The sequence below is a fragment of the Typopeltis vanoorti genome, chromosome 21 (genome assembly GCF_054136105.1).
Source record: "Typopeltis vanoorti isolate ZY-2024b chromosome 21, IOZ_Tvanoo_1.0, whole genome shotgun sequence".
NCBI lineage: Eukaryota > Metazoa > Arthropoda > Arachnida > Uropygi > Thelyphonidae > Typopeltis > Typopeltis vanoorti.
In genome coordinates this window covers 42,943,510-42,969,508 of record NC_143569.1, presented here as the reverse complement: position 1 = coordinate 42,969,508, position 25,999 = coordinate 42,943,510, and the positions used below count along the sequence as shown (strand labels likewise).

At 36.6% G+C, this 25,999-nt stretch overlaps 1 protein-coding gene across 1 annotated transcript in view; it reads left to right on the top strand.

Moving 5' to 3' along the window:
* LOC150094791 (uncharacterized) overlaps positions 1-24,547 on the top strand; it is a 210,410-nt gene extending 185,863 nt beyond the window's left edge. The window contains exons 12-13 of the mRNA XM_090411345.1: positions 4,286-4,336; positions 23,780-24,547. Coding sequence (XP_090267471.1) covers positions 4,286-4,336; positions 23,780-23,874 — 146 coding nt within the window. The 3' untranslated portion in view covers positions 23,875-24,547. The remainder of the gene's footprint in view (positions 1-4,285; positions 4,337-23,779) is intronic.
* The last annotated feature ends 1,452 nt before the right edge of the window (positions 24,548-25,999 follow it).

Below are 25,999 nucleotides of genomic sequence, written 5' to 3'. Positions count from 1 at the left end.
ATTGCACAAGTTGTGAAGACATCACATCGAATAATAGCAATGATGCGGAGAACCCTGACATGCAGAAATAGAAAGGTTATGATTTCATTGTATAAGGCCTTGATCAGGCCTCATATGGATTATTGTGCACAGATTTGGTCACAAGGTTTTTCATGGTGATGAGGAGATGTTGGAAAGGGTGCAGAGAAGATTCAGAAAGGTAGTCAGTGGTCTTTGGAATGTGGTGTATGAGCACAGATTAAGAGAATGTAAGTTGCAGAGCCTCGTGAATAGGAGGAGGAGGGGGGGAGATATGATTGAGAACATATAAGCTGGTCAGGGGTTGTTATCAGGTAAACATGGAAGAGATTTTTCATAAAATGGGAGAGGGGGGAGTAGAACAAGAAGCCATTGCTGGAAACTATATAAGGATGGTGTGAGCAAAGGAGTAAGAAGCAGGTTCTTTGCATGGAGGGTGGTGGTGAGTGGAATGCATTGCCTGAGCATGTTGTGGATGTGGACACATTGAATCAGTTTAATACACAGTTGGATGAGCATTGTATGCAACAGTGAGTACCTCCCACAATGAGTCTCTGACTCCATGGAGGTTAAATGTTAATAATAATAATACATATATATATATATATATATATATATATATGTGAGAAGGACAATGATAGAATAGATATTCAAGAGAGGGAGAGATAAAGGAAAAGAATGGTGTGCTGAGAATGATGAGCAAAGGGGGAATGGGGCATTAAATGCAGTGTTGAAGAACTTATATGACAGTTGGTGCATGAAAATAAGCATCTAACGGATGAAATTCAATGATTGAAAAAACATTTTTCTGAGGGGAAAGGGGGGGGGAGAAGGAGGCATGAAATGTTAAAATAACTTTGTATGAAGATTGCATTGTTGCAGATGCAGTAGGAAAAAGGATACTTAAGACATGCTTATGAGGTGAATAATTTAGGTGTACAGTGAAAGGAATGAAAGGGTATTAAAGTATCAGCAATGCTTGTGAATAGATGCGATTTGGAAGATAGCCAAAAAAAAAAAATGTTGAAAAGTATCTGAGGAAGATGTAACAGGTGAAGAATAACAGTGTGGATCAGTGTTTCCCAAACTGTGGTCTTCAGACTTCCTGAGGATCTGCGAGTAATTCAAAGGGGGGTCTGCAGGATAGTTTATTTCATTAAACTTTATCTTATCATGTTGTTCACACCTGGCCTAATTGATATGTTCATATTCTTCCGAATATCTCCATTTATAACAGTATTGCCTTGTCATAAATGACACATTTAGTGTTGTAAAATTGTAATTTATTACTTCATCTTTATGATATGTAAAATATAAAACATTTCCATTTTGGATTTTATGAGGGCCGCGGTGAATTAACATTCTCTACAGGGGTCCACAACATCAAAAAGGTTGGGAAACACTGGTGTAGATTATTCTTGCCAGGTCTAAGTATGATAATTGAGAATAGAGCAGAGCATAATAAACAGTATGACAGCTGAGCTACATGAGACAAAATGTGCAGTTTATATATGTACAGAGTGAAATTGAAGAACAGCTGGAATCAGTTTTGAAGAGATGGGCTGTATTTGAATGGATTTATGGATATGGCATTGGACATTTGAAACTATTCTCTGTACATATGTGCTTGTGCAAAAGAGAGAGAGAGAGAGAGAACACAGCAGTGGAATACTTTAAATGACATTAACTGCATTTGAATGGATTTGGCATTAGACATTTGGAGCAGCTGTCATACATATGTGCATGAGAGAGAGAGAGAAAGTTTTAAATAGAATTTAGTTTTAAACGTTATTACTAATACTAATTCTTCTGCTTTCTCCCTGAATGAAGCTCATGACATACTGAGCAAAATATATTAGGAGTACTAAATTCTATTTTGTTTTCTCTTATATTTGTGAAACCATTATTTAAAACATATACTGTATCTAATGTGGATGTCTAATAAACATCTAGAGAGAGAGAGATTAGAGTCAGATTGCAGGACAGGAGTAAGGTGAGTACAAGGATGAAAAAGTGATTGTGATAAGGCCTAGTTATAGAGTGAATGAATCAAAGGAGTAGAGAAATGAGAACAGATTCAGAGTCAAATAAAGAGTGTAGCCACTAGAGTTAAGAGAAAGATAATTTAGGTAAGATAGCCTCCAACAGAGAAGGGTTAGTTGTAATTGAGTAAGTATATAGGTATGATGAAGTGAATTGACCAGTTGGACTTTTGTGGTACACAAGAGAATGATGACATGAGCATAATTTGTGGATGTTCATTTGGTCTATTGTGTTTGTATACTGAAGTAAGAAATATTGGAAATGAAAGTGATGACTCTAGTGGCATTCATTGAGTCAATTTGCTCAAAGATTATTTGTATGTATAGGGATATACAATCTTCCAGGAGGATGTGAATGAAGAATAACAAAAGAAGAGGCACTGTTGCTAATGATGCAGGAATTATGTCCACTCGGGGTGCAGGAGAATAATGTTAGTGTGTGTGTGTGTGTGTGTGTGTGTGTGTGTGTGTGTGTGTGTGTGTGTGTGTGTGTGTGTGTGTGTGTTAATATTGATGCTGTTTGATGTGAACTTAATAATAAACATAATAAGGTATTGATGTTGTAAGTCCTGGGAATGTAAAGGACAATGGCCAAATCATGCTTCTTGATGGAAGGTTTTATTTACTATTGTTACTTTTACTATTAAGGACCTTCATGGAGTCACAAGACTCATCATGGGAAGCCCATCTTAGATACAAAATCTATTGTACCACTGCTTTTAAACCTCTTCACCTTCTGTGCATTTACCATCCTATCAGGAAATGAATTCCATTACCCAGTTATCCTCCAAAAACCCACATCTCATCTTCCTACTCATCCCCTCAATTTGCAACTTCCTCGGATGGTCTCTTATACTTTTTCCTTTCCATTTAGTTATGGAAATAGGGATTGAAAAGAGGGTATGGAAGCAGAGTGAATGTTTAGAATTCCTACATGATAACTACCTTCAGCATTATGTGATGGAAGACATGCAAGACTTTAGAGAGTTGGATTTGACTATAGCTTCAGAAAACATAATTGTGAATAGGGTATCAACTGCCACTATTTGTTAAGTGATCATACTTGAGAGATGCCGAATAACTACTTTAAGTATTATGTGATGGAAGCAATACAAAGTATTTTGGAGAGTTGTATTTGGTGATGATCTCATAAAATGTAATTGAGAATGTATATCAACTGCCAGTGGTTAAATATTTCAAAAACATTTGCTCTCTCAGAGGACAAACATGATACTTTATCATGCTAATTAATACATCCAGTAAGCATAGCAGTGGTCTCACAGTGGGTGATGAAAATCAATCTATTGCCTAAATATGTTCACAAACATCTACATTACAGCAGGATTTGAACCAACAACCTTCCACTGGTTGGCAATCAGAGATGCTGTGCACTTCAGCTAACCAGATCATTGATTGCTGTGTGAATGTTTAATTCTTATCATCCTGTGACTTCAGTCTATAGTTATTCAACAGAATATCCCCATCCTTGCTTTTCAGATTTAGTTTTCTTATTGTTGAAGATTAAGTTACTCATCTGTTGAGGCAACATATTTGCAGTCTTTTGTTTGTTTACTTGTCAGTGTCTGCATCACTGCAGCAATCCACTATGTTGATTGCCAAAGATTCTCATATCATTCCATCACTTTCAATGCATTTGATACCTAGCATTCAGTCTATGCTCTCCATAGTATAAACATTTTGTTAATGATACTGAACTAGGAACTCTGCTTATACACTAATGTCTCCATCTGAAAGTTGAATCCTTTTTCTGACTTGGCTGGACTATTAAACAATGTATAATGAAAGCAGTTATAGAAATTTTATATTCTAATATCTTTTATGCAAAATGGTGCGCAGTTTTAGCCACTGTTCAGGCCTTGACATGTTTATACGTCAATGTGAAGTGCCCATGATGTTAATATAACAATTGGCTATTATTGTAATAACATGGATATGAAACTTATATTTTTGATATATTTTTTTTGCATGGTTATTTTGGTGATTAAATCTGTTTCTTAAATAACATTGTCATTGATATAATAATAACAACATAAAATACCACTAGAATGACATCAGTATTATATAATACTAGGGGGCTCCAATGTCATTTATAACAGAAATATTTCCATTTATTCCCCCCCTCCCCCCAGATGATGATTGTCAGAGATATAATATATATAGGAAACTAATATCACTTATAACAGAAATATATTTTTTTTTTCCAGATGATGGTTGTCAAAGATATGATGATATAAAGTTCACAGTCCAGCATGATGGTAATATTTCTTTATAGCTATTTCTTTTTCTTATTAACAAAACTACAAATCATTTGTAGTTTTGTTAATCACATCACAGTCATATTGTAATCTCTCAAATGGAGATCACCTGGTTTATGATTTAACATCCTGTATAATATGCAAATTTCCCAGAGAACGCAGAATTTATAGATGTGATACACTTACATCCATTACCTTAGTTTCTTTGTTGTAATGTAAACAACTATTAGCCAATTGTGTAATACATCTCTTTATATCTGTGAAAGTATACTAAATGGATATATTTTAGGTAATACAATATAATGTATCTCATTATAGAAGAAATCAAAATCTTGACCTGCGATTCCTTATTCCTTTGTTGGATTTGCAAAAAAATTTCTTGGTTAAGGAATAATATTATTGGGCACTTGGCTTGTCCATTATGGGTTATTGACTATCAGTGAGTTGCTGTTTCTTTAATTTTCCCTTAATATTATTACCAGACCTCCATGGAGTCAAGACACATCATGGGAGATCCTTACTATCAAAATGCAATGCTTGTTAAACAACCACTTGTTTACATTTACTATGTCTAAACTCTCAGGTAATTCATTTCACTCACATAGCACTCTCCATCAAAAAACCTCCTCACTCCCCTTTCATATAACTTTTCAGGATTAATATTGTTATGCCCTTGCCTCCTCCTACTCTATAAAACATCTCCTCTACATTAATCCAGCATAAACCCCTCACAAACTTAGAAGTCTCTCTTATATCACTCTTCCTCTTGTCTGCCAAGCCATGCAGATCTATTCCCTCAGCCTATTCTCATACCCTATATTTCAGAGACTGGACACTATAGTATTCACTTTTCTCTGGATCCATCAAACGTCTCTTATCTCCTTGAAAAAAACAGGTAACGATGTGCACAGTAGTGCAAATTGTCTGACTAAGACCTTGAATAACTATAACCTTTTTATTTTTATGTCACTATTCTCTTCTTCATTGGCAAAATCCATTGTGATCTTCTGAGAGTTCTCACAGTGTGGCCCTTAAATTTCAGGTCCTTGTCTACCATCATCCTCGAGGTCTCTTATCTCCTTAATAGTTTTCAATCTGTTCCACCAAATTGCTATTGGGAGAGGCTTAAATGAATATCTACAGTTGTTTTCAGATGATGCATAGTTTGGGAGAGTTATTATAAGCAAAAACTGATGACATAGCCCTTCATGATTTAAACAGATTGCAATCCTTGTTTTCAAATTTTGACACCTTACAATTCACAAAATCGATTGCAATCTATTCAAATCATGAAGGGCTATGTCATCAGTTTTGCTTCTAATAACTTTTCCAAACTATGCATCATCTGAAAACAACTGTAGATATTCATTTAAGCCTCTCCCAGTATCATTAGCACAAGTTAAATAATAAAAGCATAAAACAGATCCCTGTGGCATACACTAGTCTTGCCTCTTCTGGGATCTTGCTTCTTATATGCACATCTTGCTGATTTCTACAAGACATCCAATCTCTGATCCAACAGATGAATCTGTTGTTCATCTCCATTTTCCCTAGTTTTAAATACCAGTTTTTTTATGAGGTAAGTCTGTCATAGGTATTTGGAAATTCTAGATATACTACTATATGTTCATTCTCTTTGTCCAAAACATCTGTCTCACTGTAATAAGCTTTAAATTTCTAAAATACTATATACTTTTAATAAGCTCATGTTGATCTTTATAGAGAATTTTACTATGCTCTCTAGTACTGAATTCTATCCCTCGCCAATCTCTTTCTTCAAGTATCACTTTCATACTTGAAGATACATACACTGACCTGTAATTTGAATCCTCACTTTTATTACTTCCCTTTGAGAGTTAAACTTTTTATCCTCCTCCCACTCTTTTGTGGGATGAGGAACTGTCTTATTGCAAAGTCTATTGCTTATTTGTTATTTAAATTATGTAGCAATATGTCATTAAATCCTCTGCCTCATTAACATGGAGTTTACTTAATTCTTCATTCTTTGATGAACTGTTCACTTAATGCTTCAGTTATACCTCTACATATTACCTTTTTACCATTTCCATCAATATTCTCTTTCCACAACATGCCTTATTATATTCACCACATATCAAAACAACTCCTGGAGTTTTTCTTGACAGATTTGGTTATGGACTTGTTACATACTTTTCTCTTTTCTCACCAGCCATTATCACAATGTTAGTTTGTTGATTGTACTCTTCATGGAACTGATTATTGGCTCACACTTTATATCATCATCATCAGTGTAATCATTAATTCCTGATTGCCGTCAAGGGTTGCACAGAACATTATGATAGCACAACATGATTAAGTTTGCATTATTACTAGCTTGGTTAATCATTTTCTTCTTGTCAATCATTTTCTTCTCAAATTAATGTTATTTGCCAGGTCTCCAATATTGTTAGATCTTACATTTCACTCTTTTAATGTATAGTTAATTGCTTCAGTTCACCTCGTTTTGGGTCTTCCTCAGAATCTTTTTTTCTGCTATCCCATCATCATTCATCTGTTTCTCTTACCTTTTATCTCTCATTCTGTTTTAAGTGACCATGCTGCCTTTGATTAGCTTTGCTCACGCATTCTTGAATATAGCAATGCCAAGTTCCTTTCTGATATCTTCATTTTTAATATTATTCTATTTGATGTCATCTGTTACATTGGATCTGTTTATAAAGAAACATGTTAAACTTTACTTCACTTTCCTAACTTAAACTGATCCGATGGTCTATGTCTAACCCCTTTGTGGGAGATAGTACTTTTTAAATCAGCTTATCTTTCTTTTATTTAATTGTGTGTGTGTGTGTATATATATATATATATATATATATATATATATATATATATCTGTACACCAAAGGTAAAGGACACTATGTCCATTTTTTTATGCATCCAAAGTAAATGGCTGCTTGTCCACTTAGTGCTCTTTATCTCAATACCATGATGGCACATAGTGCTCTTTTCAACTGGCTAATCTGCTTATTATTACACACAGGAGATAGTGCTTTGCACAACTGAAAAGAGTGTGAAACAAAACATTAAAATATACCTAAAACTCAGTTTCATAAAAAATTGGACATAATGCCCTTTACCTCCAGTGTATGTATATATATATACATATATATATTTATTTTTAATAACTTAGGAAATTTAATTATCTTTTTTGTTATCTTATGTTAGTGTTAGCTACTTAGGTGTGTGCCTTTTTGAATTGTCAGCTATTGTTTGATTAGCTTTTTACATGTACTGAAGATGCCTTTGATACCTAGACAAAAATTAAACTAATAAAAAAAATATATTATTTTACATGAGTTTAATCTGGTATTATAATTTATTTAAAAATGCAGTTGATGTGATTCATGTTTCGATTTTATTTAAAACATATTTTGCTTTTTCTTTTCTTTTCTTTCCTTTCTTTATTCTTGTTGAGAGGCTTATACGCTGGTTAAACATGATAACTAATATTTAAGGAATTGACAGCGTATACTAGAAATATAGATTAAATAAACTTTAATTTATACTTTCCGATATTTCGGCGAAAGTCACGTTGCCATCTTCTTGGGAACTTACTACAAAGACACGTGCACACAAGTACTAATAACAGCAAATGAGACTGAAGCTAGGAAGCTAGCGTTTTCCTAAAGTCCTGATGGTGCCCCCCTGGCGGGCTATATTGGTAGTTCTTGGCCTTTGGGCTGAAGTTCTGATAAAAATTTCCCAAATTTGGGGCAGTCTCATGCATCCAAATTTGTTGAGATTTGGCATGTTCCTAAGGGCCGAGGCTGATTCCATGAATAGTCTTTCATACTTGAACTTGCTGCGGTATATTACTGTGGCTTTCTTCCATCTTATTCTGTGGCGAGTATCCAGAGCGTGGTCTGCAAGCCCAGAGTGGCTGTACTGGTGAAATCGGATGTACTCCTTGTGTTCTGAGATTCTGATATTTGCTGTCCTGCCTGTTTGGCCAAAGTAGGACAGTTTACAGTTGCAAGGGACCTGGTATACACCAGGTAGGTCTAGGGGAAGTGGTTGGTCTTTGGTGGAGCGGATAAGGGATGTCAGTTTTCTATGTGGTCTGTAACAAGTGGTCAAGTCATGTTTTTTTAAGATTTTATTGATTTTTTCCGAGGTGCCTCGGATGTAGGGAATGGTGATGGATTTAGAGTAATCTTTTTTGTGAAGGGGAGGGGGTGGTGGGTTGTGGATAACTGGGTTAAGTATTTTTTGGATTTTTTGGAGGGGGTAGCCATTGGCTGAGAAAGAATCACGGATGTGATTTAGTTCAGTGGTTAGGGCTTGATCATTAGAACTGATTATTTTTGCCCTGTTGAATAATGTCTTAATAACTCCATATTGTTGTGAGGGGGGGGGGATGGGATTGTTGGTGAATGTATCTGCCTGTATGGGTGGGTTTTCTATAAACTGAGAAAACCAAGGTTCCATCAGGTTGGCGGGTGACTAGTGTGTCTAGGAAGGGGAGGTTATTGTTTTCCTCTTTTTCCAGGGTGAACTTGATTCTAGGATGTTGGTTGTTTAAGTGTGTTAGGAAGGAGAGGAGTGAATCAGGGCCATGTGGCCAAATAGCGAAAACATCATCAACATAGCGAAGCCATATAGTAGGTTTTTGTGGGGCTGAGTTTAAGGCTTTCTCTTCAAACATCTCCATGAAGAAGTTGGCCAAGGGTGGGGAAAGTGGTGAACCCATGGCTGTCCCCTCTATCTGTTTGTAGAATTTTTCCTGCCAAACGAAATAGCCTGAGTTCATTGTAAGCTAATATTGAGCTCTGGATACTCGCCACAGAATAAGATGGAAGAAAGCCACAGTAATACACCGCAGCAAGTTCAAGTATGAAAGACTATTCATGGAATCAGCCTCGGCCCTTAGGAACATGCCAAACCTCAACAAATTTGGATGCATGAGACTGCCCCAAATTTGGATGCATGAGGCTGCCCCAAATTTGGGAAACTTTTATCAGAAGACCTTCAGCCCAAAGGCCAAGAACTACCAATATAGCCCGCCAGGGGGCACCATCAGGACTTTAGGAAAATGCTAGCTTCCTAGCTTCAGTCTCATTTGCTGTTATTAGTACTTGTGTGCACGTGTCTTTGTAGTAAGTTCCCAAGAAGATGGCAACATGACGTTCGCCGAAATATCGGAAAGTATAAATTAAAGTTTATTTAATCTATATTTTTTTTTTTTTTTTTTTTTTTTTTTTTTTTTTTTTTTTGTAGTTGATTTTCCATACCATATTTGTTCAACAGTTATACTGAGTTTATTTAGGAGTATAACATTAGCTGCATAAAAGGCTGAACTGAATATTTCCTATTTTATTATTATTATTTTCTCAGGTGGCTCCCATCCATGAAAAATTTATTTGTAAACCTATAGTACATTAGTACTGTGGGTGGGTTAAGGATTTTCTAATTTTTATTGATTTTATATATTTTTTTCCCACCTGGTCCAAAAACTCTACTGTAGAGACTAAACATGCAACTTCAATCCAATTCAGGCCTCCAATAAATGAAGAGATTGTATCACACTGGTCTCAACTTAATCGGGAAGCCTCCAAATTCCTTACTTGGTTCAGTCCCATGTACTAACCAGCAACCAGCCTGTAAAACCATTTTACTGCTGCATCCTCAAATGGAGGAGGATCCAGGCCCCCTCTATAGTGAGACTGGTATGTTATTGAGGGTATCACTCTCACTGCATGTGGGAAGTATTACTTCAAATGAACAGCCACCCTCCCGCCTGTCTCCTATTCTTTTTGGCTGCAATTCATCTGCTATCATCAGCAGCACCTCCCCCCAACTTATCTTCTCTATCTTCCCTGAAAATACTAAGCCCTTCACATTCAATCCCTGTAACTACATCATCTGCTGCCAGCCAAGTTTCACTAATGCCTATAACTTTTGCTGAGGTTGCACTAACTAATGCCAAAAACTCCTGATACTTCTCGCATTAGTATATAGAAACTGCAGCATATCTTTAGTTCCCCACCCCAATTTTACTTTTTGAATTGACTACCCTATTCAATATTTTTGCTTGACAGAGACTAGATTACTCACTTGGTCATTCTCACACTCACTTGCTTCATGGGTGCCTTCACACAAACTCATTTGCTTCCACCCTAATTGCTTTAGTGTCCCTGAATCAGCATGCTCAGTGAACAAAGCTCTCTCCAGACACTTAACACCAAAATCATTTAGATTTAGTCTATCAGTATTGTACAAATCCTTCTTTCCATCAAACAGAGACCACAGATCCACAAATTTTACATCATTCCTTTTGCACAATCTACATATAGACTCAGTATCCTCCTTCTCAGTTCACCTCTATCATAGTGTGGTAGGAGACACAATTTTCACCGTCTCGCTCTTCAGTTTTGTCTCTTCTATGTTAGAAGAGACAAAACTGAATACTTCTCACCTCTCAAATCATTGTACCAACCAAAACAATAATTTCCTTTGACTTACCTTTTTTTGCATCTGGATGGCATGGTTAATATTGTGAATTTGTGCACCCAAGAAAAATGATTTTGCCACACTTTCATTAAGAACTCCCCTGATCATTGAGTCTCCACACACAATTTTCTCATTAACTTGTTTTTCTTGTTTGTTCGGTCAGTCTTTATTATTCCTTCATATCACCTGCTTTTTTCTTTTTGCAGCCCTGCTTAACTCTTGCCACTTCTGCAATTTTCTAATTACATGCTTTGTCCTATGAAGGATAACATTTAAGTATGCTATTTCTTTATTAATATCCATTTCATTCTCCTCTATTTCCATGGCTGCACGTCCGACATTAATAACATCATTTTCAATCTTGCCATCGGTATTTGTTGCATTCTCATCACCTTAATACTTAATACACACTCTTTCTCTCTCTCTCTCCAGTTTCAATTTCCTTCCACATATTCTTTAATTTTCTCAACAAATACATTTCACTGAACAAAATACCACACATACAAATTGTCGGGCAACTTAGGTCTCTTTGTTGCCATTGTTTGTCACTTTGGAGCCATGCCGAGTTAAGGAATCAATGTACAGTGCATACAGAAAACTATGCAGAGAGACATTTCAGTATGGAATATGTTCGACCTGAACTGTGCTGCAGTTCAGGATGAACTCTGACAACATTGTAGCATGCTTAGTACCAAGTGATTCAGTAGTTCTTGAGGCAAACTGGCCCACTCCTTCTATCAAGGATAAGGCCTTCTTTGTTTTCTGGAGGGGAATTTCAAGCAGCAATACATCTCCCTATAGTATCCCAAACATGTTCTATAGGATTGAGATCTGGGGAGCATGCTGGTCTCTCAATTTTATTAATATCCTTGGTCTCCAGAAGTATCTCCACTGTTCGTGTACAATGTGGTGTGGTATTGTCATCGATAAAAATTAATTTTTTGCCCACAGCACCACAGAACAATTGAACATGACATTGAAGAACGGCATTGCAATATTATTATTATTATTATTTGACACCTCCAGGGAGTCCAAAGACTCATCGAGGAAGAGCACCTACTCTACAGATCTCTCCATCACACAATCCACCAACTGACCGCACTACACCATTGCCATCTACCACCACCACTAGTATTTGTACAGATAATCACAAACATCCATGCCCATGGTGGGATTCGAACCCACAGCCTTGTGGCTGGAGAGCAAATATGCTAACCAAATATTGTTCACCAAATGTAGCCAGGTGTGTTCACAAAGCATGAAGTTTCCCTACGCCATGATCCCAGCATCATCATATCTATCCCTTTCAAGAACATATTCACAATGGTAAGCAGTATCACTTTAACACCAGATCAAGTGTTGTCTAGAATCAGAAGAAAGACTAAAATGACTTCTCATCTGTGAAGAGTACATTAGCCCATTGGTGTCTTGTTCAATTTTTATGGATACAACACCACTGAAAACGTGGTCCACAATGAGCTGTGAATAAAGGGATACCAACTACAGATCTTTGGGCATATAGGCCCAAAGGCCTGCGAAAGGTCTTGCCACAGTTTGTCGAGATATCTGTGTACCCGTGATTGAATAGCGTCAACTTGCACACTGATCTGCCATGGCACGTCAATTATATTTTGCTGTTATAACCAAAAATATGTCTTCATGCTCCATGGTAGAGCAAGACTGACTTGTCTGGAACACTTTCCATTGGTTTGAAATGCTTTGAAACAGATGAGTTTGAAACTCTTTGGCAAGGTAATATCAGTAATTCTGTGGCCTTTTTCAAGCTTTCAATCTTTTAATCATCTTTGAGACATTACAAGATATCTAAGTTTACAACTTTATTCCTTCACAAAAAAGGGCTTTCTTCAAACACAACTCACTTATTGCAACCTTTTGCCTTTTATCTAGTTGAGTGCTACCACATGACCCTTTTGCATGCAATCCAAAAATTTGAATGCCTTCTACTCAAAATCATCAGTTATACAAATTGCCACAAGCTGATTCATCTGAATTTACAGTTGTAATCTTTAGAAATAGTTTTTGTCCTTAGGTTTTGTGTTTTTTGGCAGGTGTAGAAGTTATAGTTGAAATGTGTTTGTGCCAGGAAAGATCACAAGTGTAGGTCAGTCCAAGAAGGGAAATCTGATCGTGTTTGGATATCTGGGTGTTGTTGAAGGTAAGGGGAGGGATGTAAGTTCTTTCTTGTGAGAGATCTGAGAGAACTGAGTTTTGGGCAAAACTCAGTTGTCCTTGCTCTATTAGGATATAGCTAGGAGATTGGAGTTCAGAGACCACTGGTCATGGAGAATCTTGGGGATTCTAATACCTGAGCACACTATAAAGTGCTCAGGTATTAGAATCATCAGCAAAGTTATGGATAGGATTAGAGGTTTGTAAGAGCAGGTCATTTATATAGAAGAGGAAAAGAGTGGGTGAAAGAATGAAACTCTAGATTTCCCAGAGTTTCATTCTTTCACCAGAGTTCCATTCTGAGGACAGGAAATCTAAGGAGAGGAAACTATCCACCATGACACAAAGTGAGCAACCAGTGAGAAAGTTGGCAATCCAGTTGCAGGGTTGTGGAAGCAGACCATAGGATTGTAGTTTGCTGAGTAGGCTCCTGTACCAAAAGCAGTAAAATGCCATTGAATTGTTGAGGGCAAAGTTGTGAGTTTCTCCAAATATTTCCATGACTTCAGTCCAGAGGTGGGTGGTGAAAGCTAGAAAATCGCCTGTAGATCGCAAGTGGTTGAATCAGTACTGCTGGTGACTGATCAGTCGGTAGATATCCAGGTGGTTCAAAAGTTGGTTGTTAATGACTTTTGCCATAATTTTAGAGAGAACAAAAGTGAAAACCTTCTGGTAGGGTAAATGCCAGTTGAATAGGATAGATTGAGGAGACAATACAGTTAAGTGTTAGTTCTGGACAACAAGTTTTTAATGCAATAAGTATGATACCATCAGGGTCAGATGCCTTGTTTGTGTTCAGGTTATTAAGTATTCTTCCGATGTCTTTTACTGGCAGAAGACTATGGGTGACATAAAGGGAACCGTTCTTGGTGGAGTGAAAGGAACTTTGCCCAAATCATCAGTGCATGAATTGGAAGAGAAAAGTAATCCATTTAAGTTGGCCTTGTGTTTAGGTGAGGTTATTACAGTATACCATCTGTATGTGAGAGTGGTGAAAACCAGATGGGCAAAAGTTGTACCCAATGGCCTTGGAAAGGGACCAGAAGGAGCAACTACTGTTTGGAGAGGAGGTGAGTTTGCAGCATTTGGCCCTTTCTGATTTGGATCTGGTGATGATACTTTTATAGCTGTTGTGCACTGCAGTATAGATGGAGTGAGCAGCTTGAGTTTCGGTATTGAACTGTTTGTGGTATAGTGAGTTTTTTTTTTTTTTTTACTACATCGGCACACTTTTTTGAGAACTAAGGCTTGGATGGTGGTTGTGAATTTGGAGTGGAATAAGGGATGAAGGACTTCACTCCTGTGAGAATGATTTCTGTTATTCAGTCTGAGCAAGTGTTTGGGTCAAAAGACCTGAAGCAGTATTCATACCATGAGGAGGAGGAGTAGAAGTCACAGAGGTCATCCCATTTGGCACCCTTCATAGTGCCAAAAGACACAAGACTGAAAACCATTGGGTAAAGGTTGTTCTGTGGCAAGAAAGACTCATAGGAGGTTGTAATCTGAGTTACCAAGAGAAGAACTGACATCCACAGTTACTTGGAAGGGGAGCTTGTTAGAAAGCAGTGAAGTGTATTAGCAAATTGGAGGTATTCTGGTAGGGAGGTTGATCTGTGATAGGTCATTGATAATGGTAAACACCTGCTTGATTGGTGAAACTGGAGAAGGGAAGCCAATATGAGTGACAGACATTGAAGTCCTCAAGAAGGATGACTTCACTATTACAGTATTTCAACTGTAGAAAGTCAAGCTTCAGGCAGAGATAGTTGAAGAAATCAGTCTGGTTAACAGAGTTTGGAGAGCATATGTAGAGGACAAGCTAGTTTGGCAGGGAAATTTTGAGCCAAAGCAGATCAAACAGGTGGGATTCAAAGTTTTGCAATCTCTGACAATTGGTATGTCAGTTCTGTTGAATGTACAGTTGCCACCCCTGTATCAGAAAGAACTGTATTTTGTAGCTTGGGCAGTGGTTGTTAAGATTGCCAGTTAGTCTTCTGGTAAGAGTAGGCCTTGTTAAGTTTTGTAGCAAAGTTAGTAGAATGGTGGACTGTAGTTGGTAATTGAGTAATCCATAGATTATGGTTCAAATTCACCTTGATGGAAGAAATTTTTTTTGTATGTGTGCAGATCATGTCACTCGAGTTTCTTGGGAATGAGAAGGAGGAGGTGGAGAGGGTCTTGGAGTGAGTAACCAAGATCTATGGAACAAACCTTATGTGGAAAGGTTGAAGATTTGTGGCTTACAAAAATTGGTTGACAGGAGAAATGGGGGTGATATGATTGAGACATACAATTTACTGAAGGGTTTTTACAAGATTAATAAAGAGAAAATTTTTCAGAACAGGTCTGGCAGTGGGAGAACTAGGGGCCATCCTTGGAAACTGAGCAAAAGTGTAGTTAGCAGTGGTATCAGAATTAGATGTTTTGCTTGTAGAGTGGTGAATAAGTGGAATAAGTTGTCATAGTCTGTTGCAGGCACCATGCCAACAAATGAGTTCAAAGCAAAATATGATAGATACTGCACGAATGTTGGAAGTGCTTCACGTGATGTTTAGGACCTCCTTTGATGAGTCTAAGGACTCCACGGAGTAGCCCATAATAATAATAATAATAAATATATTAAATAGCACTCTTTTTTAAACTGTTGATATAAGACAATAACCAACTTCTGACTCTACCATATTGTAGACACTACCCTATCATAATAAGCCACTACTTTTCTCGAAAATACTGAATGACTATCATGTATCAAATCTGACCTTAATTTATAATTTCAGCATATAGCATCCATAACAAGTTTTTTTTTTTTTCCCCACCCATGAAAGGTTATTTTGTAAACCTATAGTACATTTTGTTCCATGGGCAAGGGCTAAGAATTTTTTTTCGATTTTTGTCAATTTTTATATATTTCTTGTATTTTTCATTTATTTTTTTACATAGTCTGGAAACCAAACCCTGCTCTGTAGACCAAACATGGAACTTTTTCAAGCCATTTCAGACCTCCAATAAGTAGGGCAGTGGTCTCACACCAGGCAATGACATTCATCTTCCACCTAGAGACAATACAAACATCCATTTGAATTTGAACCTGCAGCCTGTTGGTTGGAGAGCGGGTATGCCAACCACTCATCCAACCAGGCTGGCAATTATAATAATGCATATAGTAAAACAAATTAACAATTCTAGCCCTACACCCATTAAACAAGCTTTCATATATTATATAAAATAAATTATATTTGGCTAGAAATATTCTTGGTTAATCTTTTATCCAAGCATAAGCAAAGTTTGTATGTGGTATCTTCATGACTAGGCTACTTGTATATAGAGGCTAATGACATCACATCAGTTGCTTTAGTATCCCATAATGCAAAGCACATTTCCTTTTAGAAAGTGCATAACAAATGGGGTCCCATAGGGCTCAGTACTAGGACCTATATTGTTTAACCTTTATATCAATGACATTGCCAGTGGATTGCAAGGGGATATTCAGTTGTTTGCGGATGATGCGAAGCTGGGAAGGATTATTAGTAATAGTGCAGATGCGGTAGCCCTGCAAGAGGATTTGAATAAGCTAGATAGATGGGCAAATGATTGGGAGTATCAGTTTAATGCAGCAAAATGTAAGGTCTTGAGGTTTGGGAAACATCGATGGGATGCTGCATTCTCTATGGGAGGAGTTATACCGGAGGAAGTAGGGGAAATAAGAGATCTGGGGTTGATGATTTATAGAAACCTGAAATTTAGGGGACATGTTGCAAAGGTGGTGAAGGTAACACAGAGGATTGCTGCAATTATGAGGACACTGACCTGCAGAGATAAATGGGTTATCATTCCGTTGTATAAGTCTCTGATCAGACCACACTTGGACTATTGTTCTCAGATTTGGTCCCCAGGATTTGAAGGGGATAAATTAACTGTGGAAAGGATACAAAGATGGCTTCAGGACTGTACAATGTTAGTTATGCGCATCGGCTGAGGGAATGTGGACTGCAGAGTTTGGTGGATAGAAGAAGGAGAGATGATATGATTGAGACTTTTAAACTGTTGAGAGGTGGTTACAGGGTTAACACTGGGGAGTTCTTTTGCTTGGTTGAACAGTGGGAAGGAGTGATGACAAGAGGCCATCCCTGGAAGTTACGAAAGGAAACTGTGAGCAAGAGGGTGAAGAGTGGTTTCTTTGCATAGAGGGTGGTTGAACCATGGAATGCATTGCCTGATGGAGTGGTGAGAGTGAGAAACAGTCAATGAGTTTAAGGAGTGGTATGATAGACTTTGTGTTTCTTAGGAGGGATCTCTCCTCAATGAGTCTTGACAGACTTTATGTTCTTAGGAAGGACCTCCCACGATGAGTCTTTTGACTCCATGGAGGCCTGAATAATAATAATAATAATAATAATAATAATAATATGCATAAAGGAAGATCGCTACCCAGGCTGATTTCAGTCTTTATTGAGAATTTCATTGAATATTCAATCAATATCCTTAGGTTTCCTAAAACTCATGAGTGACCTAAAAGGTTAGCTTAAAAAAGCTCTTAAAAAATCTCAATAACCTTTTAGCTCCACTTTCAGTGGAGCTAAAAGGTTATTGAGATTTTTTAAGATTTTGAGATTTTATTGAGATTCTGGTGTGTAATGGTTATTCTCACAGCCACAGGTAAGTACACCACCATGCATTCTACACAGTAGCAAGCAAAAATCACGTATGTGCCAATCATCAGCACCACACAGCTGCACTCAGACTCAGTACACAAAGGTTGAAACCTTCCCATTTTCTGTTCCACCAGAGAATGGGAGGGCTTCCATCTAAAACACTGTGCCTCTCACCACCACCACCACACTGTAGCAAGCCAAAGCATCAGCTCTAAACTAAAACATAAATAAATAGAACTGTTGTACTCAGCACGTTCTACTAAATCTCTGTAATGAATAGAAAATGTCAAAGTAATATAATAGGACCCAGTAATAATAATTAATAATAATAATAATCATATAAAAAATAAAGAATAGGCAAAAGGGGAGATGATGTAGCAGAGGCATTTAAGTTGGCAAAGAGATTTTGCAAGACATACGAGGGTGGTCTAAAAGTTTTCGGCCTAACAATGAAAAAAAGAATTTAGGATTTCAAAATTATTTTTATTTTTCAACATAATCTCCCTTAAGACTAATACATTTATTCCAGCGATGCTACAGTGCCATTATCCCATCCATGTAGTGGTTCTCAGTATGATCTGCGAAATACCCCTCTACAGCTGCAATTGCCTTTTGATTCGAAGAAAAACGCTGACCAGCGAGGAAGAGATAGAAGTCAGAGGGAGCCAAATCTGGGGAATAGGGTGGATGTTCCAACAATTCATAGTGCAGATCCCTTAATTTTTCCATTGCCAAAACACCTCTGTGGGCAGGTGCATTGTCCTGATGAAAGATGATTTTTTTCCTTCTGCAAACCAGGTCTTTTCTCACAAATTTTTTTGTCTAGTCTGATTAAAAGATCAGAATAATATTCCCCTTAATCTGCGAATCCAGTTACTCTTTTCAAGATAATTAATAAAAAAAAAATGCCTACAGCATCCCAAAACACCGATGCCACGACTTTTCCTGCTGATGGAACCGACTTTGTCTTCTTTGGTACTGAACAATCTGCTTCTGTCTGCTGTTTTGATCTGCTGTTTGGATTCTGGTGTGTAATGGTGAATTCATGTTTCATCCATAGTAATAAATCGACGCACAAAATCTGTTTTATTCTTGTTAAAATGCTGCAAGCACTGTTCAGAGATTTTCATGGGAGTGCGCTTTTGATCAGCTGTGAACAAGCAATGCACCCATCTTGTGCAAAGCTTTTTCATTTGCAATTCTTCATGCAAAATATATCCTACACGTTCTTTTGAAATGACTGTAGTCTCAGCAATTTCGTTTGGCATTAAACCTTCTTTTACAAAGAATTTCATAACTTTTGCCTCAGACAGCTGTATAAAACAAACTACTTGATAGAATGACTTAGAATTTCACATGGATGCTTATGACAGATCTACCAACTTAGAAAAAAAAATCATGCCGATAGTGTTGCTATCTGTGGTCAAGGCTGAGAACTTTTCAGAGCACCCTCATATACAGTATATAAGGGATTATGTTTGGAATGAAAACAAAGAATGTGAGGATATCTTTATAAGTGAAGAAGAGAGTGAAAAAAAAATTTTGGTGGAGTGTCAAATAAGTGGAATACATTGCCAGAGTTCATTGTAATGGATATGCTGTTTGTTTAGTGAAACTTCTGGCAATGAGTATGTTAATTCTATTGAGATTTTTTAATAAGAAGAAGGAAATGCAACCCAGAGGCTTTGTATGCCTGATGAAGTGACATGGAAAACCAAAGTGAATTACATATAATTATGTAATTTACATAATAAAAAATAAAATAAACATAATCTACATAATTTCATGTAGAAGTATATAAACAGTTAAACCAATACCTGACATGTAGATACTGAATCAAAACCATCACTATCCAATATCATTCGCAGATAAGATTAACACAAGCTTCAAATGCAAATAGCACCATTATTATTGGTTTGCAATTAATTAGTGTAAATGAATCACAATGCTAAACATGTAGTGTTTCTCTTATTTATTTATTTTGTAGAAACTTATTTTTACCATACATCACCTGGAACATGAAGTTTAAATTTAGGAGACACCAGCTAATGAGAACATTAACGTGTAAAGTAAGGAAATTATAGTTCTCTTGTATAAAGTCTTGATAAGACTGCTTATTAATTACTGTGCACATATCTGATTTCAGGAGAATGACAGTATGTTGGAAAGAGTCCAGGAAGTATCAACTAAAGTGATCCCAGTCTCTGACATGTGGGATATGAAGAAAATTTTTAAGGAAATGCAATTTGTAGAGCTTCCTGAATAGGAGGAGGAAGACAAAGGGGGATTGGGGGGGGGGATGGATATGATTGAGACCTGTAAGTTGGTAAGGCATTGTTTGAATTGATGTGCAAGAGATTTTTCACGGAATAAGTAAAAACAGAAATAGAACAGTAAATCCTGCTGTCACTAACAGAGCTCCATGTTTTTTTTTTTTTTGACTCCATGGAGCTTGACAATGACTATTAGACTTCCAAGAAGTTAGGAGCTCATCAAATGCAACTGTATATGACTCACATTGGCTGTCATACCTTTCTTGAATTCATTCTCAATCCTACACTAACAGAAAAAGGTAAGCCATTCCAATCATGCATGTCCTGATTACCTTGATGGACCTATGTTTCATGGAGGATTTCTCCATGAGTGCAGGTCACAAAGATGCCTCCAACGATCTCGATCTTGAGCCTCTCTCTTCCATGTTATACCCATAATTTTCACTAGTGGATCTTCCCATCTTGTAGGTGGTCTTCCTGGTTTTTCTCTTTATTCTTGGTTGCCAGTTGAGTATTCTATATATTCATCTGTTATCCCTGAGTCTGGCTATGTGACCTGCCCATCTCATCTTGCTTTCATATACTGCAATTACGACATCTTTTATGCCAGCTCTCTTTCTTAGTTCTGTGTTTCTAACATGTTCCATTTTGCTGATGTTACAAATCCTGCATTCTATTGCTGAGTTATTCTGAGAGTCACTTCTTCTTTTCTTGTCATGTTCCATGTTTCTGATCAATACGTGAGTGACAGAAGAATGTCACTATTAAATACTTTTTATTAAATAGCCTTCGCAGAGATGTCAAGATTTGGATTAGTAAGTGTTTCTTTTAGTCTGTTGAATGATAGCCATGCAGCTTTCTTTCTTTTTCCTAGTTCTTCAGATAAATCATTATTCATTTTTGCTGTTTGTCCTAAGTAATTGTAGGGGTCAACTTGTTCTATAGGAATGTTATCAATACATAGGTGACTGTCACTTGTGTAGATGTTTTTGATCCATTTTGTTTTTTCTACATTCATTTCTAAGCCTGTCTTACTGCTGTTTGTGTATATTTTATTTTTTCACTCATTTCTTCTAGGTATTTTGGGTTGTGGGATATCAGTACTAGATCATTGGCAAACATAAGGATTTGTAGTTTTTCACCATCTATGCTTATTCCTCCATTTAGGTCTATTTTTTTTCAGAATGTATTCTAAAGTGCTGGTAAATATTGTAGATTTGGGGAGATCACATCACCTTGGCAGACCCCTCTCTCTATATCTATATTTATAGGGTTATTTGTGTGGTCTGATTTTTGTTAATTTCTTTTATCGTGTGGTCCACATTTATTTCCATTAAGGCACTGATGACTGCATTGTGTTCTATCGTTATCAAATGGTTTTTTAAAATCAATATCAATAAAGTGGAAACATAGAGGGATTTGGTATTCTCTGCATTTTTCTGTTAGTTGTGAAATGACCTGATATGATCTATTGTGGAGAAGCCTCCTTTGAATCCTGCCCTCTCTACTGGAGTTGTCTTCGAGACTGTTTTGGATTCTGTTCAGTATTACTCTGCTCATGTGAGAGAGTAGACAGATTGGACGATAGTTTTTATGTCTTCCTTGTTCCCTTTTTTGAATAGAAGTATGATTTTTGATGTCATCCATTCTTCTGGGATCTTTCTTTCTTTCTTTGAAGTACCACGTGAATCTGACAGCCAAGGCATTGAAAATAATTGGTCTACCTTGTTGGATTTCTTCAGCCTTAACATGATCAAGTCCCGAGGCTTTACCTTTACTCATTTTCTTAAGGGCATGTTCTGTTTCTTCTGGAAGTACATCTGATATATTGCTTGGTTTTGGAATGGTAGGTTCTGAAACTTGGTACTTAGTTGCATAGAGATCATTATAAAAATTCTGCACAATTTCTTCTATCCTTTTTCTATTAGTATGTTTTTCTCCATTTTGATCCTGTAATGCAGATGGAATTGACTGTTTAAAATTTAAGTCTTTCTCTATTTTTTTCAGGCTGGTTTTTGCCTGCGCTGCTTCTCTTAGTTTTTGTATCCTGAAAGCTTTGTAGTCTTCTGGAATTCTTTTCCTTAGTAACTGACAGATAATTTTGTATTCTAGAAAATTTTCTTTAGATTTCTTCAGTTCTTTTCTCTTTTTCAGTAGTTCTATAGTTTGAGGTGAGAGTCATTCTCTTTTTTTTTGTTTCACAGGAATTTCGGATTTTTTCTTGCACTCGTTGAATTTATTAATAAAGTCAATATAGTCATCATTTATGTAACAGTTCTTAATAGTCCATTTTGTCTCTTCTATGTACTTCCTGAACTTGTGGTAGTCTATTTGTTTGGGTTGTCTTTTGTGGTTTGATGTTGCCCTAATATGTTGTTCTTTTTTGTGGTCTATTCTTATAATGGCTCTGAGGAGTCTGTGGTCAGAATCTATGTTGAAGTATGTTTTGCCTATTGTACCAACATTTTGTACAAGTCTTTTACAGTCTGTTAAAATGTAGTCAATTTCATTTTTTGTGTCTCCATTCGGTGATTGCCAAGTCCATCTTCTTCCTGGGCATTTCTTGAAAAAAGTGTTCATGATAAAGAGTTGTTCGGCTGCAGCAAATTCAGCTAATCTCTCTCTCTCCTCTTCTATTTCTTTCTCTCAGGCCATGTGAGAGAGTAGACAGATTGGACGAATTTTGAATAGAAGTATGGTTTTTGATGTCATCCATTCTTCTGGGATCTTTCTTTCTTTCTTTGACGTACCACGTGAATCTGACAGCCAAGGCATTGAAAATAATTGGTCTACCTTGTTGGATTTCTTCTATAAACTTTTCATTTTCTTTTCCACATTCCATTTTGACATTAAATTCACCACCAACGAATGTGTATGTTGACTTGTAATTAAATGCCTGCTCAAGATTCATGTAAAAATTTTCTATTTCTTGATTATCAGCTACAGATGTTGGAGGATAGCAGGATATTAATTTTATTGTTATATTGTTCTCTATTCCGATTATGAGTACACCTATTCTTTCAGATGTGACGTTACAAGAAAGGATCGACTTGGTGAGCTTAGATTTAACAATGAAGCCTACTCTGCCTTGTTTGCCATTGTTTGAGGATGCTCTGAGGGGTATCTGTGAGCCATTGTACCATCTTGCTGTCAATTCTTTCAATCTTTTTGTTTCATTCACTAGCAGGATATCCAAGTTGATATTGGTTAGTTCTTTGATTAATAAATCTATTTTGTAGTCTCTTGCCAAAGTTCGAGTATTGAGGGTACTGATTGCCATTTTCATAGATTTAAGAGGCGGCCTGTTTTCATCTGTGAGATTCTTAGCATCCCTGGCCTCACTCAGTGCCTTACCGCCACTGTAGAAAGGTGAGTGTGGGCCGCGCAGGACTCGGGGCCATTTCTGTTGTTGTAGTGACATCTTTGTTGTGGTTGCATATACACTTCTCCTGACCAGGGATCTGAAGTGTTCGGCAGAGCTCTGTTAGTGGTGTTGGGTCCAGGTCTGATAATGGTTAGGATTTCCAATACCCCAGAGTGCACCACAGGGGGGGGGGGGGTAGAGTTGGACTTTGCACCCATGCATGTCTGTGAGAGAAAATTCTAGCTGTGAGGATTCTCTATCACCCTCTCCCTACCTTCTGATAATATTAAAGATTCCATGTACCAGTATGCTGTATGAACCTTTCAGAGGTTTGTAGGTTTCTATCATATCAGATCTCTTTCTCCTGTTTGCTAGTGTCTCTAGTCCATGATAGTAGTAATAATAACAAATATTAAGAATTACACTTATCATTATTGAATGATTATCTTCTGAGTTTTTTTTTATTTATTTTTTACAGGTCTCCGATGCAGTCGAGCTATTTCACTGCTGTCATCACCTTTGCAAGCTATTCTTACTTTGTTATCTGCAGTTTACATGGGAAGATATTTTTAAAAAAATTATATAGCAATAACTGCCATAATTATTAATTTTGTAATTAATTTTATAAAATTAATAAATTACAAAAATTTTAAAGATTTGCATGCTTGAATGTTGCCAGTGTGTTTTAAGAGAAGTTGGTAACAACATTGTATAAAAACATGCATTTTGGTGGGGAGAGGGAGGGAGTGAGTGGGTGTTTGAGTTTAACTCGTTCACTATGTATCTAATGTATAGGTAATTTTTATAAGAAAAGGTAATAATAAAGAGCCAAGAAAACACATGTAATTAAAGTCATTATTAAATAAGTGTCAGAAATTTTCACATGTAATTTATTTTTAATTTCTGCTCATGTATGAGAATGTAAATTGACTTCATCTTAATATATATGTGCATTAGCAAATTGTATTATCAAACATGTCACATGTATGTATATGCTCATGGAAATGAGCAGGAATATTTCTTTGTCATGATGTATATTATGCCATTGTCATTCTGATATCAATTTCAATAGTTTCTAAAAAAGTTTAAACAGTGTTTATTACTCTAAACTTTCCTAGCATTATCTTTTTTTTTTTTTTTAATTACAGAAAGGTTTTATTTTCCTGATCTGTTTCTGTATGTGACAACATTGTAGCATACATTTTTGGTGTTTCAAAACAATAAACTGCAACTTAGGTGTTCAGAAGATGTTGAAATAATTTACTATAATGGCATGTTGATTTTTATGATTTTAGCAGTATCCTTCTAAAATATTAACTGCACCTTATTAAATATAATACACAACTTCATGCCTCAGTTGATCATGGGGTAATTATGATAGTGGTGGTGATCTAACTTAACCATTTCCTCATAGAAATGTGCTTGGTTGAATTTTATCAAAATTCCAATAAAATTGAAATTTTATTTTTATAAATGTAGTTGAATTATTTGTGAATGAAAATGATAAATGACCTTGACAGAGAAAGCAGAGAAAAAAAAAGTTTAAAAATTAACTAACTGAAACAAAATTGATAACAAATTGAATCCAGTTTCAATAATCCTTTTGAAATTGTGGATGGCTATTGTGGACAATTAGCCATCCACAATTTCAATTTCTGTTTATTTCTCTTGCTTTTTCAATAAGAAAAAGCAAGAGAAATAAACAGAAGAATCGCAACCACAACACAAGGAAACAAAACATTTTTGATTATATAAAGATTATCTGTTTAGGAGATTCACCTGCATATTTAAACAGAGTTTGATTCCCGTCCATGACATGAAGAACTTAATCTGGTCTCTTTTAACTAAACATAAGTTTACTGGTCTCATATAGAGGTGGAGGGTTTTTCATTCCTCAAAACAGGCAAACCAGTCCTGTGAATACACACACACACACACGGCTACAAGTCATAAATATTTATGGCAAGGAAGGCAACGGAAAATCATCTTGCTTTATGATCTCTCTCTAGTAATTAGCTGCAACCCTCTCGATAGAGAGGAGGCCACAGGATTAAGATTAGGATTTAAACAGAAAGCTATTTAATATGTTCAATATGTCCACTGTTTATCAATGGAAGTGAAATATGTGCAACAGCTAAAAAAACAGGGAAATGGCTTGCATGTTTTCCCAAAGAACCTCGAAGAGTGGATTGTTACACATAACAAAAAGGGGATATAATTAGAGAAATGACTGAGGTGGAGGATACTGTAGAGTGAATACTGGCCATATTAGCAGATTAACAGACAAAAGATCAAATTTTCAATAAAATTTGCTAGCCTGGCTGGCCGAGTGGTTAGTGCATCCGCTCTCCAACCAAAATGCTGCAGGCTCGAATCCCGCCATGGGCATGGATGTTTGTGATTGTCTGTAGAAATACTAGTGGTGGTGGTTAGCGGTAGATGGCGTTGGTGGAGACAGAGCTGTAGAGCAGGTGCCCTCCCTCGATGAGCCTTTGGACTCCCTGGAGGTGTTTGATAAAAAAAAAAAAAAGATGGACAAAATTAAGCAGTGAGTGGATACCTAGAGAAGGAAAGGTTGCAAAAGAACAAGATGAAAGGATGATCTACAGAGGTATAACATGAAGAGAAGTAGGGAAGAGAAGCTTGTGGATTAATAGAGTTAACTGTATGGAAAAATGTGATCTGTTCACCCAAAATT